At 37.8% G+C, this 18,659-nt stretch overlaps 1 protein-coding gene across 10 annotated transcripts in view; it reads right to left on the bottom strand.

Moving 5' to 3' along the window:
* ATE1 (arginyltransferase 1) overlaps positions 1-18,659 on the bottom strand; it is a 163,508-nt gene that overhangs the window by 18,867 nt on the left and 125,982 nt on the right. Inside the window, exon 12 of one of the 10 annotated variants that reach the window (XM_057530773.1) lies at positions 17,695-17,976. The exons of 6 other annotated variants lie outside the window; for them this stretch is intronic. In XM_057530773.1, coding sequence (XP_057386756.1) covers positions 17,887-17,976 — 90 coding nt within the window. In that variant the 3' untranslated portion in view covers positions 17,695-17,886. Of the gene's footprint in view, positions 1-17,694; positions 17,977-18,659 lie in introns of those variants that run through there. 3 more of the 10 variants (XM_057530775.1, XM_057530769.1, XM_057530772.1) reach the window with 3 other exon arrangements.

Raw genomic sequence — 18,659 nt, 5'->3', positions numbered from 1 at the left:
TCAACATGCAAAAATATACTGTAATGTAATTCACACATCTGATAAGGGATTAATATCCAGAATATACAGAGAAGTCTTAAAAGTCAACAACAAAAAACCCAGTTTTCGATTTAAAAACAGGCAAAGGACTTGATAGACATTTCTCCAAAGAACAGAAATAGGTATATACACAAAAGGATTGAAATCAGGGACTTAAACAGATATTTGTACACCCATGTTCATAGCAGCATTATTCACAACAGCCAAAAGGTGGAAGCAACCCAAATATCTATTGACAGATGAAAGGATAAACAAAATATGATATATACGTATGGTAGAATATTATTCAATCTTAAAAAGGAATGAAATTCTGACACATGCTACAACAGGGAATAACCTTTGAAGGCATTATGCTAAGTGAAATAAGCCAGTCACAAAAAGGACAAATAGTGTTTGAGAGCACTCATATGAGGTACTTAAGGGCAGTCAAATTCATAGAGACCAAAATTAGAATCATGGTTGCCAGGAGTTGGGGGAGGGAAGAATGAGGAGTTATTGTTTAAGGGGTACAGTTTCAGTATAGGATAATGAAAAAGTTCTGGAGATGAATGGGGTGATGGTTGTGCAACAATGTGAATGTATTAAGTGCCATTAAACTGTATAATTAAAAATGGCTAAAATGGTAAATGTTATCCTATGTATATTTTACAATTGAAATAAATAATTAATTTTAAAAGATCAACTGTATTTCAATATACTAACAATAAACACATGAAAACTAAAATAAAAAACACCACACCACTTATAACTGCTTTAAAAAAAATACTTAGGTGTAAGTCTAACTCTTTAATAGGTATGTACAGGACTTGCATGCTAAACACTATAAAATGCTCATGAAAGAAATCAGAGATGATCTAAATAAACAGATAGATAAACCATTTTCATGGATTATAAGACTTACAATGAAGATACCCAATTCTTCTCAAATTGATATATAGATTTAACAAAATTCCTATCAAAATCCCTACAAGTATTTTTATACATATAGACAAGATTATTCTAAAATTTATATGGAAAGGCAAAGGAACTAGAAGAGCTAAAACCATTCTGAAAAAGAATAAAGTTGCAGAAGAATCATTCTACCCAATTTCTAAGACCTGTTATATAGCTATAGCAATCAAGACTGTATAGTGTTGGCAAAGGGTAGACATATGGATGTGTAGAACAGAACAGAGAATCCAGAAATAGCCCCACACAAGTATGGCCAACCAATTTTTGACTAAAAAAATGAATTAAATGGAGGAAGAACCTTTTCAATAGGGCTGGAATACTTGCATATCCATAGGCAAAAAATTAAATCTTGACCTATACTTCACATCTTATACAAAAATTAACTCAAAATGGATCACAGATTTAAATGTTACATGTAAAAATATAAAACTTTTAGAAGATATTTGAGACCTAGGGCTTAGTGAAGAGTTCTTAGACATAATACCAAACACATGATACATAAAAGAAAAAAGTGATAAACTGGACCGCACTAAAATTAAAACTTTTGCTCTATGAAAGACCCTGTTAAAGGGATGAAAAGAAAAGTTGGTAAGGACTTGTATCTAGAATATATAAAGAACTCTTATAACTAAACCACATAAAAGCAAACAATCCATTTAGAAAATGTACAAAAGACAGGAGGATACACTTCACAAAAGGGAATGTTTGGATGGTAAATAAGCACATGAAAAGGTGTTCAACATCACTAGCCATAAGGGAAACACAAAATAAGACCACAGTGAGATACCGTTAACCATCTGTTAGAACAGCTAAATTTAAAAACAGTAACAAAACCAAATGCTGCCAAGAATGTGAAGAAACCGTATCTTTTAGACTTTGTTAGTGGTAAAATAAAATGGTACAGCCACTTTGGAAATGTCTGGCATTTAGTTTGGTAGTAACTAAATGGAAAACAGTTTGGCAGCTTCTTAAAAACATACAACTTACCATACAACTCAGCAATTACACTCCTAGGCATTTATCCCAGAGAAACAAAAACTGAAGTCTAGACAAAAACCTGTATAACAAATGTTTATAGTAGTTTTTTTGGGAACAGTCCTAAATTGGAGACAACCCTGATGTCCTTCAATAGGTGAATGGTTAAACAAACCGTGGTATACATCTATTATCCACACCATGGAACACTACGCAACAATAAGAAGGAATGGACTGTTTGATACATTAAGAAAGAAACACCACCACCACCCCCCCGGCCCCCAGAGAGAGAGAGGGAGAGCGCACACGAGTGGGTGCGAGCACTCACAAAGGCAACAGAGTAAAATACCCAGGATGTTCTCATTGTGCCAAGTCTTCATAGTTTAGTTATTTTAGCAGAAAAGTCCCTAATAACCTCTGAGATTAGTGGTCAAAGGTAGTATTTCAAGATTTTACTGATTTTCATAAGCCAAAGCAAAACTGTAGCAGCTTATGTACAAATTTAAAATATTTCAGGTTTCATTATGTATCATGTTGTTTAAGACTGTCTGCTCTTGAACCTAAAGACCAATTACTTCTTTGTGGTTTAAAATTCAAACAATGCTATAAAATAAATACTTTGATCAATAAAGCCAAATTTTAATAATAAGTCTGATCTGACTTAATAACAATAACTCATTGTGCTTGATTTTTTAATAATGTATTATTCAAGATGAGTGGGGGATTTATAAGATACTTCCTTAACTAAAAAAAAAAATCTTATCAGGACCTTTCATTTATCCACTGCAATTAAGAGCAATCTCAAAATGAGACTTCACACATTCATTTCACAGTATCTTTTCAATGAATGAACAAATGAATAAATGTTTAAAATTTCTTACACATAAAAACACCCAAACCTCTAAGGCAAACCTAGATATCTCAAGAATGGCACTTACCTAGGTTAAGCTTACCAAAAAAATTTTAAATAAAGGAATATTTAACATGAGCAAATGATACTAAGGCTGTCAGAAAAAAAAGCCAACAGACAAAACATCAAATTAGATCCCTCAAAAACCTTCACAAAAGGTTAAGTAAAGCCAAGTTACACACAGCCATCTCTTCTCCCCGCTGTAAATAGTGATTCTCTGAACGCCAAAATAATGATGACCTGCTGTGTTAAGTTATGAACCATGTTTAATACAAACACAGGTGTGCTTACCTAGGAAGCAAGGTTACAGGGAGCTCCTCTTCCAGCCCCAGATTCACCAGCCATAATCCAGCTTATCTAGGATTCTAAAGCTTTTCTTACTCAAGACATGCCACATGCTTCAGGGTTTTTTTTTTTAATGCCAAACAACAGTAGGAGTGCAAAGGCCAATGAACAGAGTTAATGGCGATAGTAAAAGTTTCCAAAATCTTTTATGCAAACAAATTAGAGAAAACATAACCCATATGTCCTTTGTAAAAAATGCGAAGATTTTACATTTTCATTCATTTCTAACTGTTCTCACAATTTAGAGACCAAAATGCAATGAGCAATAAGCTCAATATGTGAAAACAATTAGCAAGAAGGAAAGGGCATGCAGCATTCATTTTATTCTTCTGTCAACTTTGCTTGGGAAAACACAGTTAAAAATTTCAGCAATTTGTTCCTGTAAGCCATCTTAATGTCACCTTAGCTTCTTCTCCTTAATTATGACCACTTAAAAATGGTGCTTCGGGCTTCCCTGGTGGCGCAGTGGTTGAGAATCTGCCTGCCAATGCAGGGGACACGGGTTCGAGCCCTGGTCTGGGAAGATCCCACATACCGCAGAGCAACTGGGCCCATGAGCCACAATTGCTGAGCCTGCGCATCTGGAGCCTGTGCTCCGCAAAAAGAGAGGCCACGATAATGAGAGGCCCGCGCACCGCGATGAAGAGTGGCCCCCACTTGCCGCAACTAGAGAAAGCCCTCGCACAGAAATGAAGACCAACACAGACATAAATAATAAATAAATAATAAATAAATTTAAAAAAAAAAATGGTGCTTCTCCCCCCAGCTTCATTAAGGTATATTTGACAAATAAAAATTAAAATTGCATATACAGTTGCACTTGAACAAAGTGGGGGTTAGGGGTACCGACCCTCTACATAAAAATCCAAGTGTAATTTATAGGCATCCCCCCATACACGTGGTTCCTCTGTATCCGCGTTTCCATATCCTCGGATTCAAGTAACCCTGGATAGTGCAGTACTGAAGTATTTACTACTGAAAAAAAATCCGCGTGTAAGTAGACACACCCAGTTCAAACACACGTTGTTCAAGGGTCAACTGTACTTAAGGCGTACAACATGAGGTTTCGACATATGTGTACATCGGGTAAGGATCACCACAATCAAGCCACTTAACACATCCATCAAAAATGGTGCTTTTTAATGCAGAAAAAAAAAAACCTTTTATTTATAGGAACAATATTCTAGTTCCTCGTTATCAGTTTATATGTGGACGGCCTTCCCAACCTGACAGTAAACTCCTCAAGGGTGGGAACTGAATCAGCACCCAGACACCACATGCCCTGAACTTTGGGGATACACAGACATATGAGGCGCAGTGCCGGGTAGACTACAAGTAAACATCTGTGGTTCATGGTGCTGATCCTAATCTCACACCCTTCAGAGACGAGCAAAGAGACCTATCTTCAGAGCAGCTACCCGACTTTTATCAATTCTCATGTTAATTAGTACCACATGTTTATTACTCAATGTCTGAATTCTCAAATTAAATCATTCTTGGATTATTCTCCTTCGTGTTTGAATGTGTAATAAATGTTAAAATTAATCAGTCACAATAGCTTTAAATTGTGCTGTGTTGATCCATTTTTAGAACAAGAATGGTACCTGAAATCTTCATAAAGCTCCTGTTAATTAACCACAGTAAAACGTAAGGAAATGACGCTAATGCAAACAGCCTGTCAAAAATGCCCCTGGCTTATTTGGAATGAAAGGCTGTCTCATGCCTCACGCCTCACGTCCTGGACTAGTCTATGTCTGCTTCTCCAGAGAGGCTGAGAATTCCAGAAACAAAGACAATGTGTAGAGGACACCCATGCTCCAGATCTTTCAGTAACTGGCAAAGCTTAACCGATGATTTGTATGAAGAGAGGAGTTTGGGCCCAAACCCAAGAGTGAATCACAGCCAAAGTCAACTGCTTGACCAGAATTTACAGATACTTTTTATTGTTTTTTTTTTTTGATGCATTTGAATCTTTATTCTACAACACAAGCAACATAAATACAATATCTTTTAAAATATTTTCTCTTTAGAATTTTCATTTTCACCTCAGATAAAATGTACACAAAATACTTTTCAGACCGCCATGAGCTACAAACTGCTTTGCTGCTGCTCAAAAGCCCCATTGGTTACTGGTCCCCAGTTCAATGCCCATAATCACCTGAGTGTTTTAATTCTATTATCTCTGGATACTAGATGGGAACATGCAACGTACTTCCACAAAGCAAACTCCCCCTCTCCAAGATGATAAACAAAAAGTACGACACTGAATAAGCTTTGCCACGTGTCTGCTGGTATAGTATCCTCTTGCTCAGAGGAAACATGTTTTCTTTTAACCTCCTCTAGCTACCGCGGTTTTGGTGTTTCTGCTTTAACCTTTATTAGACCCTCCCAACCGTTTCTGGGGCTCCCAGTCCGGTTCCATGCACCTCCAGAGTTTCTGCTGTGCTTTCACTAGTTCCCATCTGCTTAGGATGGAATCCATTTGTTACCTGCTGACTCAAATCTCCCCAAATGACTGAATGCTCTAAGTTTTCGTTTTCATTACATTGCACTGAAAATGCCTACTTTGAAGCAAAGTGTTTTAACAATGAAAAGGTGGAGGGGGTACTATAATAAGAACATTAAAACTCCTTTCTTGTCATTAAATAAGCAAGCTAACCAGCAGCCAAAGTCAGTTACGGCAAAATTTTACCATCAATATAGAAAACCTCTGGACAGCAGGAGCATGAGAAGAAACTCCGTTTTGTTCCAGGCCATTCCTGGGTCTCTTTCCTGTGTCCCCCCCTCAGCTCTGACAGATTCTGACACAGACACAGATTCTGACACAGACACAGATTCTGACAAGACATGAAGTCTTGTCTTCATGTTGCTCAGCTACACAAAGTCCCTAAAAGTTGAGACTTTCTAAAGTAAATTCTAGTTTCTTAAAGTTTAAAATCAATCTATAAGAACTCTTCTTATAATCCAAGTACTTCTTCATAAGTCTTAAAACAGTTTCAGATTTAAATAGTTATAAAAGAAATGGCTGCAGTTTGTAGTTTAAAGACAGGACTATCTCTCAAAACAAACTCTAGCACCAGTGGCAAATTCAAAAAGTACAAATAAACTAAATGGTCCCTTCTGCTTTTACTTGCCTTCTTGAATGCAGTTTAAGTGCTTTAAGGAAACATTTTCAAAAATCCTAATTTTTAAAATGACAATATAACATGGAGACTAACTGCATTGCAGAGAGCCTTTGTTTTATCAAAGGATTCACAAAATGGATGTAACAATAGGGTGTTTTTTAAAAGAGACATTAAAAATATAGTTCAATTTATAATCATTAGACTTTTTCTGAAAACATTTCATTATTTTAAAGGACAAGGATATTGCAAATTTAGTAAACTAGCTCAAACATAACTTATTTACATTTAGTCAGTATATCACAGTATCTAATCCTTTCTTTCCCTCCCCATACCCTCTAACTTATTAACCTGGAAAAATTTTCTTTGGTTTTATTCAGAGCGTGGAGGAATTACCTGGCATTACTTTAAAATGAAGATCAAAGCTCCCATAAGAGCAATAATTTGCTTTGGATTGATAAGGCTGGTACAGATGGCAGGTGAGAAAAATGCTGATGAGAAAGTTTAAATAGCACAAGTGTTATTTCACAGCTCTTTGAAGCACTTTCATTACATTCTCTCATAAGCATTGCCACACTTCACAACCTACTCTTCGGAAGAGAGAGATTTTCTTCTTAAGAAGGGAACTTAACTTAGACCTAACTGTGAAATCAGAACTCAGAGTTCTAGACATTAAGGCTCAGACTACTGCATTAAATGACTCTGCTGTGGTCTGCGAAGACATTAACTATGCAGCTTGACACCGAGTGAGCTAAAAAGGAACTGAGAGAAGAAAACACAAACTGCCTTTATTTAAATTTTCCCTAGCATATTCAAATGTTTATTTAGAGTAAAATATTTTTTAAAAAGCATCTTTGACTGTGTAATAAAATCATCATGCATAGTATTTCAGTCCAGAGTTTGTCCAAGGAGACAAGCCTATAAGGTCACATCTTTCTCAAAAGGCAGACACATCTGGAGAATCCAGACATTTGGTAAACAAAGATTGCTACATTACAAATAAAAGAAAAGTGAAGAGTTATTTTAAAAATAAGGCATATGACTGTGTAGTTTGCTAAAACGTATGTGATAAACAATGATATTATTGTGTGATACCACAGAACAGAATTTTGTTTAGTTCTGCACAGTTTTCAGTTAAACAGCTAGTTAGGGACATAATCTTTGGAATACTTGATCAATAAAATTACAAAATTAGACCCCAGTAAAATATAAAAATATTAAAATCTTGACCAAGATTGATAAGAGACTCCTTTATAAGAATGTAAAAATCTGTGCTACAGTCCTAAGTCTGAATCTACTGTAACAGAGGAGAGGGGGGAAAAAAACCAACCTGTCACCCATCAATAAACAAGTGACATTTCTTACCCAAAGCTCATGTATGTGTATATACCTAAGAATAAAACACAAAATGAAAACCATGAGAAAAATTGATATCTTAGTTATTGATATCACTAGAATTAAGAAACAGAGAAGAGGCCTGTTAGCAACAGACAAGGAAAGCCCAGAGAGGTACAGCTACTATTAAATAAAAATGGCTTTAAACTTGTACTATTTATTTTTTCCCTTGCCTATATAGTCCTTGCCTAGGGCCAAAACTTTCCTCAGTCTTTTAATGAGTGAGCACATTACTTCTAACACTTGAATTTCATCATACAGACTCCAAATATCTGATGTGGAAGCCCTCCACTGAAGCTGTGCAGGGTTGTAACCGGTCACTCAAACACGGCCTCTCAGGACAGTAATTCGCTTGTGTTGGTACATTCCCTGGTCCAACCTCGGCATTCAGGGCAATGGGCTGGATGTACCCAATATGTACAGACAATATCCACTGCTAAGCAGAGGCCTCCCGTTAACTACAACTGTGAGATGTCTAGTTAGTCATTTATACAGGTCTTTCCAGTGACAGGAATATTCTAATATGTGCTCCCCATCCTGACCCCTTTCTAACTCTAACCAGCTGTTTGCCTCATGAATACTGATTTAGGGGAAAGAGCAAGAGAGGCATCGTGAGGATGAAGGAAGATGATACATGATAAGCATTTAGCACAGTGCTTGGACCAGGAAATATTAACCACACCAGTCACTGCTACCACTACTACTTCTACCAAAAATAGAAGTAGAAGAGCTGGAGTGACAATCCAGGCCCCCTCATCTCTTAGTTCTCCCAGACTAGTGTTTTGCAAATTGTGGGTGGTATTTATGGTTAGGAAATCAATGTAATAGACTGTGAACAGCATTTCTTAAAAAAAAAAAAAAAACAAACAACTACAACAAATTCAAAAACACTAGAGTGCATCATATGAGTAATGTTGAGTACTGTTCAGCATATTTTTGCTTCAGCTGTGTGTGTGTGTGGGAGCACGCGCATGTGCACAGGTATTCCAGGAAATGTGTATTATGTCACAATGTAAAGTGCATTTCTAGCAGTGGCCTAGAGTGAAGAGTTCACTATCTGAAACTACTTGGCTTCACCTAAAACTAAAACTGAAATTTTAATCTTCTGGGGACTTCCATGGTGGTGCAGTGGTTAAGAATCCACTTGTCAATGCAGGGGACACGGGTCCGAGCCCTGGTCCGGGAAGATCCCACATGCCGTGGAGCAAATAAGCCCATGCGCCACAACTACTGAGCCTGCGCTCTAAATCCCGTGAGCCGCAACTACTGAGCCCGTGCACCACAACTACTGAAGCCCGCGTGCCTAGAGCCTGTGCTCCGCAACAAGAGAAGCCACCGCAATGAGAAGCCCGCACACTGCAACTAGAGAAAGCCCATGCCCAGCAACCAAGACCCAATGCAGCCAAAAATAAATAAATATTAAAAATAATAAATAAATTTATTTAAAAAAATTTTAATCTTCTGAGAGCAACAGTGAGGAAGAGGGACAGTGGCGCCTCCCAACACCTCTACTGGATGTCTTCTAACACCTTTAATTCAACAGGTCTAAAGCAGAACTCACTATTCTTTTCCTTCTCCAAAAAATCTGCTCCTCTTCCAAGTTCCTCATTTCAGGAATGAAGTCAGCATTAACTGAGTTCCTGTCAGAACCCATAAAACTCTCCTGACAACTCTGTCTCCCCCCATTGCCAGACACAAGTAGCCAGCCAGTCCTGTGGATCCCACCTCCGGAAGAGCTTTACTAGCCTTTCACTCCCTCTCTGCTCCCAATCGTGCCCAACCTAGTCCAGGCCACCATCACCCTCTGCTTAGAGAACTGTATGCAAAACCTCCTAATTGGTCTTCCTACCTCCAGTCTTAACTAAGTCCCATTCGCTCTCCACATGTGGAGTAGAAATGACAATCTGCTGATGTCACTCAGCACTTAAAACCCTTTCATGGCCTTCCAGTGCTTTCAGAAGAAAAAGCTGAACTCCGCACAATGATTTACAAAGTCTTGCATTGGCCAGCTACATCTCCCCGCTCCAAGACCAGGCCCACTCTAAACTCTAGCAGTGCTCTCTGCTCCCCAGACCTTCTGAATAAGTCTTCTCTGCCTAGAGCTCTTGAATTCTGTCCCTTTAAATTCTAACTTAGATCACTTCATCCAAAAAGTGTTCCCTGCCCTCCTATGCCCTATCCAAATCTGGGTTGAGGACCCTCCTATGTGAATTAATTGCATCTTCTATTACCCCCAATATGCTATTTATCACATTTTACTGAAATTGTCAGAGTGTCCTTTGCTAAATTCCCTGAGGGCCAGGATGAGTAATTTACACCCCATCATAAAGCACAATGCCTGGCTTAATACTTGTTGAATGAATGAATTTATGACTTCAAATTTAGGTTTCTAATTCTTGCGTTGGCTCCTCTGACTATTTAAAATTAAGCTAGCTTTTTTCTTTTTTTTTTTTTTTTAAAAGAGTCCACTACTTTCTCACATTTGCGGTCCTTACTCTATCTGCCCTAATGCAACTGACATGGTCAACTGACATCAGGGACATGCCACCTCATTCTATACCTTTCCTATATTAGAAACCTCTTGGGATTGCCTCATATCCCCTTGGCCTCACTTCCAACTCATGCTACAACTATGGCGTACAGTTCTATCAAGGACAGATGGGCAAGGTCTGCCTCTCTTGCTTCCTGCCTTTCAGAGGCAGCAGCCTGCAGTGCCCATAGGAGTCTGCTCTGCAAATGTACAGATACAAGTTGAAAGTGCAGAGGCGTTAACACCCAATGAGACAACCAATGGCCAGTGGAGAGGAAGCCAGCGGACAAGTACTTCTTCCTTTGGTCCCTCGGGTGGCCAACTCTGAGACACACACCAGAAGGTCTCTCAAAAGGACTGAAATCCAGTCCTTAAAGTGGTAGCTCACACAATAACACATCCTTCTATTCTTTTCCCCCTCCCCTAGTTCACTCTCCCCAGTCCCCCACTCCTGTTCCCCAAGACAATTTCTCAAATAAATCATCTGAATGCAATCCCATGTTTCAGGATCTGCTTCCAGAAAGAAACCAGGCTAAGACAGTCTCTTTGGCATTAGAAGTGCTCAGATTTTTATCCTTGTTTTCTTATTTTGCTAGGGGTTAGTAAAGCAGGTAACTTAATTCTTTCCCTACTGTCAACACTGTCCTTCCTATTTACAGACAAATTTCAGTTTATTATTAGCGAACACTCCACAGAAGCATGAACAAGTCAAGTCTCCCCTATGATGTCTATTTCAAACGAATGGCAGCTAGGAAAATACATTTCTTACAAGAACAGAAATTCTACCCAAGTTTCCATGTTTATATTAAAAACATTTTGCCAGCATCACATAAAAGAACACTCATAAAATAAACAGACTTTTTCATACCTTCATGTTACAGCTTGCTTATTTTTCTGTAGAGAGAATGAATATTAACATCCACAAAACAGAATCTAAACAGTTTAAATATACCTTGCAGGCAAATGCAGAGGCTCCATTCTTACACTGAAGTTGGGTGTGAATGATTTCGGAAACCTTCAGGTTGTTACATTTGTCTTTGGGTCAGTTTCTCCAATAGGTAATAGGCACTGTATTGAATATCAAGTGATGCAGGCTCCAAAACATAGAATATTTACTGATAATTCACAAGGTAGGAAAATGTTCAGTCAACTGCAAATTATTTTAGGGCTGATGACAAGCTTGATGACATCCTGGGATATCATCTTTTGCCCCTTCTTTACTTATTTAACCTTTAAGCATTCTATCAATTGTCAGAGATCACTAAATTTATTGGCTAAGCAGTTTTTAAATTCTCTACTTTTATTGCTGCCTTCCAACATCAGACAAAGTTTAAAAATTTTTTTTTAATTTGTTTTAAACCAGAATGTATGGAGATGGACAATGCTTACAGAATTTCAATGATTTGGGGTAGTAAAAAGGTTTCACTTTTATTACAATAAAATATCCTTGTAAAGTAGTTACATGTCTTCACCAAATTTTCTAAACTACCTAGATCAGAGTATTAAAAGAACTCTATTACTATCATCAATGATAGTAATCTTATTTGCATATGAAAGCATCTGAAATCAATGTCTTCCAACTCTGATACGTTAAGTGCACACTCCATCTATAACATATTTAAGGCCTAGAATTAAGATGCCACAAAGCTCTCTAACACATAAAAACAAGTCTCCTCAACACTGCACAGCTTTGCCAGCTATTACAGTGCACAGACTGAACCCCACTTCCTCTATGTTAAGATTCACATTTTTACATGGTTGACGTTTCTGAAACCCAAATGTATCTTACAACTTACAGAGTCATAGTCTACTTGGCAACATTTTTTCTTAGTGGTACCTAAAATAAAGGACTTAAAATTGATGATGTCTCATATTCAACAGAATATCATAGTTCATCCAGCACTTAAACAGCAGGTATGGGCTTTATTTTTATTCTTTAACTGCTATTTTGGACAACCCCTTCATGACATCAGAAATGTCAGTTTTCATTCAAACAAACAAAGTAGCACGGTAAGATGCCACACATCAGAACCAGGCAGAACTAGCATTTATAGACATGTTTTGAAGCATCACGATAATTTTGAGCCTGTTATCATGATACTGAAATCATTTTTATTATTTATTATAGGATTAATTATATTGAAAACTGGGTGAGTGACTGTAAAAAGAATTACTTAAAAAATTGTTTCTATTCCATAAGCAAAAAGAAAGAGATCAGAGAAATATTTCTTTAATAGCTAAATGGAAATCTTAAGTATGCTTTTCAAAACTTTTCAGAGGTACTTCAGTCTGCCGCTGGCTTACTGCTCACACATACATGCCTTATTGAGCAAAGACTGGCTGGTAAAAATTTGTAAAACAGTATTTAAAAAATTTCTCTGTATAAGACTGGCTCTTTTAAAACACCCTTTAAAAATGAGAACAGTCATTTACAACTGCTGAAGTTTACCTTAATGAGTCTTGGCTTCACATTTTTTAATAGAAAATGCAAATATTAAACCATTATACTACTTCACTCTTACGCATAAATACTGTAGGAAGGACTTCTTGTTTTGCTCCGTAGTGTCCTCATTAAAAGACCATGCCAACTAGGGAAATCTAGCTTCTAATTTTTAAACCAGGAGTCATGTTAGCACTACACTATAACATTTGGATTAAAAAAGCATATCATTGAAAAGTAGGTGAGTGGGAAAATATAGTAATAATATAATAAAGTGGTATTTTTAAGTGGATGGGAGTAAATTGAAAAAATTAGGAGACTGTAACTTTCTACATTTTCCATGTCAAAACACATTCTTCAGGACTTCCCTGGTGGTGCAGTGGTTAAGAATCCGCCTGCCAATGCAGGGGACACAGGGTCGAGCCCTGGTCCAGGAAGATTCCACATGCTGTGGAGCAACTAAGCCCGTGCGCCACAACTACTGACCCCTGTGCTCTACAGCCTGCGAGCCACAACTACTGAGCCCGCATGCCACAACTACTGAAGCCCACACGCCTAGAGCCCATGCTCTGAAACAAGAAAAGCCACCGCAACGAGAAGCCCATGTACCGCAACAAAGACCCAACGCAGCCATAAATAAATAAATAAATTTATTTATTTATTAAAAGAAAATCTTAAAAAAAAAAAAAAACCCACATTCTTCAGAGTCACCAAATATAAGAGCCAAGTTTCCAAAGATATTTTCTGGGTTTGATGCCTGGTTTCTTTATGACATGCAGTAGGCTACCGGTTAATTCCGTCTCCAGCTGGCTATATCCAACAGCACCATCTTTACTGGCCACAGAGAATTTACGTTTATTAAGTATCCAACAATCAACATTATTAATTTCGCAACTTCAAATGGGTAGGTCAACCTCAAATCTAGACTTGAAAAAATTTTTACCCCAAGCAGAATTAAAAGAACAACAACTTAATTCTACATCTAAAATAATTCAGAAGGCCACTGTCCACTTAACTGTAAGTTATCACTGCAGCACATTTTTAGGGGCCCTAGGGAGTTTCGGTAAATTTGCTTTCTCATCAGGCACTGTTTCCCAGTGATTAAGATGATATTATAGCTGACGTACATCCTTTTTTGAGGGACGTGCTACCAGGCTTGGAGAAACCAAGCAAGCCAATATAGGCCAGAGCTCTTTCTGAACCTGGTTATTTCACACACAAAGGCACAGTCAGAGTGGGACTTGTTTTTTCTGTGGGCATGTATGACAGAAACTGCAGAAGTATAGAAGAAATGCCAGGGAACCATGCCAGCAAAAAAGAAGGATGGAATAAAGAGAGAAGAAAAGAGACAAATGAAACAACATAAAATAACACAGTTCGGAGGCTCAGAGTTTCAGGGGATGGGGACCAAATTAGGAAAAACCTTCTTATACTAGTTTAGATTTTTGGCAGCTGCTGGCAAGATTTTAGGTGTCCTAGAAATTCTCTAACCTGGGTTAAGTACATAAAGCACTAAACCAAAATTAGGTGCTGTTTTTTTAATAGTAAATTAAAATTCAATATCCTAATAATTTATGACTTAGTTATATTATAGACAAATTAGGAAATTACTTGCAAATATTTCAAAGTATGTACAGAAAAGAGAGAGTGAAATCTAGACTAATCTGTGGTAAAATGTATACTTCTATAATTATAAGCAGAAATAGAAATAAAGCTTATTCTAATTAGCTCCTCTGAAATACTAAAAGTATCCATAAAAATATTATAGAGCAATATTTAAATTAAAATTATTTTACATTTCTGATTAAAAGCCATTATTAGCTATTATTTTTGCAATAAATAATATCTGAGGGGTCAATGATGAAGCATTCAATTATGTTCTGAGGATAAATTGAGGTAACATGGGGAAAACACAGAATGGTGCTTGGGAAATACCATATGCTTAACAAAGTTTTAATATTTTGTAAAACTGGAACCAAAAGGATTTTACTACCAACAAAAATAGTACTGTCGACTGAAAAAGAAATGCACAATGTGAGAGTTGTGAGTTAAGTTTTATTTGGGGCCAAATGAGGACTACAGCCTGGGAGACAGCCTCTCAGAGAGCTCTGAGGAACTGCTCCGAAGAGGCGGGGGGCAAGGTCAGTGTTACATATGACGTCAGTGAAGGGGGTGCGTGCAGCCAAGCACACGTCTCAGCAGGAGGCTGCTGCTAGTCACGAGGAGCACGTGCCTCCGTTCATGATTTTAGTGCTTTTCTAGATATGAGGAGACGCAAGACATGGGGCTCGTAAAACCTCCTCCTGAAAATATCTAACTATCTGAAGATCTGTTCTGCCAGTTTTTCCCAGAGCACAGAGTGCCTCATTCCTGACCTCCGCCCTGAACTCCTCTCAGGATGTGTTGAAGGTCAGCAGCTACAGACGTTTGTGACTTAATCCTTATAGAGGCAGATGGCAAATGCCAATTTTTAGTTGGCAGTACAATATTGTGCAACATTAAGGGTCAAATCAAATCATAGTTTATCATGGTTCTAAAACCAACTCCAAAACATTTGGTTTACTCTTGTAAAACGCTTGTAAATCTTATGCTTGTAAAATATCTGTATTAGATACTATCACATAAGTAGTGGCATTTGTTTGCTGAACGACTGACCAAACTAATGGTCAAGTAGTCTTTACTAAAAGTAAGAAACCACACAAAGTATTAAGAACAATAACAAAAGTGTGAAGCATGATTTCTTGTTTTGTTTTTTAAAAAATTCACACAGCTATATGCACAGGAAAAAAAGATCAGGAGAGCATACAAAAATTAACAATGATTACTGCTGTACAATGAGAATGTGGATCATTTTCATTTCCTTCTTAGTAGCGGTTTTATGTATTTGAACAAATTTTCTACTAGTGTTTCCAGTAAATATTTTAAAAAATAATTTAATCCAAAAAAGTACGATGTAACTGTGACGCAGAACTTTTGAAATCTATACATATCCAACTATCAATTTAAAAAGCAACCTAGCAAACGTTTACTTAAAAATCATTTGAGGAACTTTTGAAATCCTTTATTTAGAGTAGGCAGAGGTTCTGAATTGAAAAACAAAAGACTTATTTATGAACAAAAGAATCTCTTTAAAATTTTCCAAATTACTTCAGTTTGCCAGCCCCTCCCCCCATGGTACTGTAAAGCAGTAAAAACAAAGGTTTTTATTGTGAGGCAGACTTCTTAGCTGAGCAAATAACCATAGAACCCAAATCCCCAAAATATGCGGGGTTGGGGGGCATGGGTTCAGGGCAGGGAAGAATAGGATTTCCAGACATTCTCAGCAATTCAGGACAGGGGGAAAATGTAATTTTTCCTGCAAGGGCCACTGATGCACCTTTGTAACCAAAGTCTGTTTTACAGACACCCATGGTGATCAGCTGTGACTTTTGCAGAGAAATTTAACTACTGAACAGTTGAAAGGAGAAACAAGATTTAGTGAAAAAAGCACCATGCCGACTAACAATATTACCCATATTAAGCTCTGTATTTTCTAAGTCAGAGTTTGGGTCATGTAAAAGTAAAACTGGCCCCAGAGAAGAGAGCAGTTTCTCACAGATTGCCATTTGAATCTCAAATGACCATGTTTCACAGCATGCTCAATACATTCCAGCATGTAACTGCATTTTAATTTCCTAAAACCACAGGATGTAAGTTTGATTTCAAATAGTTTCTGGACTGTGATATTCAATACTGATAAAACTGTATGGTGTTCTCCTCAAAGTACCAACGATTCAGCATATGGAAAAGGATCTTCATTTTCTTGGAAGCACTATTATCAAAGAAATTAACTCCTCTGGCTTTTGTAAATGAATCCTAAGCAATGAATATTAAGAGCTAAAGCTACTGTCATAAGAAATGGAACTTAGATTACAGGAAAGGAACAGGCTGTATATTCCTCACTCACGACAGAACCTGCAGGTATGAGACTAAATTTTCTTTGCCATGAAATGCTCATTAGTGCTTACTTTGGAAAATGAATTCAAAATATATTAACATGAATGAATCTTTATTTGAATGTCCATTTAGTACATGGAAATCATGCAGTCACCTTTTCAACTTTATAAAACAGGGAGAGCCTGTGACTGTTTTAATCTCCAAGTATACGCAAGAAGAGAAGCAGATCTATTTTAAAGAAAATAGATCAAGAGGGAAAAAGGGAAGGTGAAATTGTGTCATAAGTTTGGGAGTCAGAACCAATTTGAGATCATATTATTATTCAGTTGGAAGGAACTTATAAAGACAAATTTTTACATGTGAACATCAAACAATGTACTAAGATGTTCAACAATTTTCGCCACAGGAACTGGCTCTGACCTGACCTTGAGAAAAGATAAAGGGAAAAATTTTTTTGAGGGGATAGAGTGGTTAGGTACAGTAGACCTTGAACAACATGGGTTGAACTGCATTAAGTCCACTTATACTCGGATTTTTTCAATAGGAAATACTACAGCACTACACAATCCAGGGTCGGTTGAATCTGAGGATGCAGGTACAAAGGGCCAACTCTAAGTCATACATGGATTTTCAACTGGGTGGAGGGTTGGCGCCTAACCCCCAAGTTGTTCAAGGGTCAACTGTATATGCTTTCCTCTAAAATACTATTGCCTTTTGAGCCTGACTCCAAAACTAACTGACAAATTCAATATGTTTGTTTTAAAGCAACAAATCTATTTAATCAATGCGGTAGAACTTAGAATGAAACTCTGATCAGTAATTTAAGGTACAGGAATGCAAAGCTTTGGCTGCTCTACGAAACCTAAATATCTAGAAAACCTGGAGCTAACCTCGAGGTGCCTGGCATATGGGCCCCTATGGCCACTCTTCATCAGATTCTAAGGTATCATGATGTGTAAGAAGTGCCCACTCTTGATTTCGTAACAGCTTTTCCAGGAGATAACAAAATACAAAGGTACATGAACCAATTTTTTAATGAAAGAAAACCTGATTTGTGAAAGAAAAAAAAATGCACATCTTAGAACAGAAGAAATGACTGCATTTCTTTCCTTGTCCTCTTTGTCTTCCTATTTGATTTGTCCATTTACTTTCTTCCTTTCCCCTGACCTTTCCATTCCTCTTTCCTTCTTTTTCCTAAAGTTAGCCTAAACCACAGGTGGCTAGTAGGAAAATGTTTGTGTTCTTAAGGATTTATGCATCGGGCATCTCCTTTGGGGGGCTGTGAAGACAGAAAGGTCGAAAAGCATCCACGGAAACACCCAGGAACTTCAGCCTGGGGGAAGACATGCAGTACAACTTAATGCAGCTCATCACAGGGCAGGAAGGCATCATGACTTGCGCCTGACGAGCAAAGCCACAGCGAACACGGTGAGGGTGGGGAGGGCCGTGCAGAGGAGAACTGCTATAAATGGTGAGTGGCACTCAGATGACAGGGAGGGCAACAGATCTGCATGCTTCCTCGGAGAGAGGGATCAGGGCCCATAAAGGCAAATGCAGAAGAAGCCTGTGGCATACACGGGATGCAGCACCCTAACCTGCCTAACAATCACCAACACAACAATAAGGGGGGCTATTCTCAACGTGTTTGTTTTATTTTAATCCTCATTATAGCTCAATATGAAAGGTCTTATTATTATCTCTATTTTGAAGGCCAGGAACCTGAGGCCAGAGAGATTATTAAACTGCCTAAGGGGACCCAGTTTACCAGCTGAGGATGGAGTCAGGGTCTGAATGCAGGAAGTCTGGCTCCAGGGCTATACTTTTAGTGTCTGTACCTGCTACCAGTGCACAGTATCCAAAGGAGAATAATAAGAGATAAAATATGGCTGGGGCTATTCTGGGCAGGAGATAGAAGAAAGGACAGAAAAGAAGAAGCACCAGAGATGCAAGAAGTCAACAAAGTATCATCCCAAAACCCATCACAGCCGGCTGGCCCTCGTGAAACCATTCCACAAC

This window comes from Balaenoptera acutorostrata, chromosome 16 (assembly GCF_949987535.1).
Source record: "Balaenoptera acutorostrata chromosome 16, mBalAcu1.1, whole genome shotgun sequence".
In the NCBI taxonomy this organism is placed as follows: domain Eukaryota; kingdom Metazoa; phylum Chordata; class Mammalia; order Artiodactyla; family Balaenopteridae; genus Balaenoptera; species Balaenoptera acutorostrata.
Note: the sequence above shows the minus strand (reverse complement) of the source record. Positions and strands in the feature narration are given on the sequence as shown.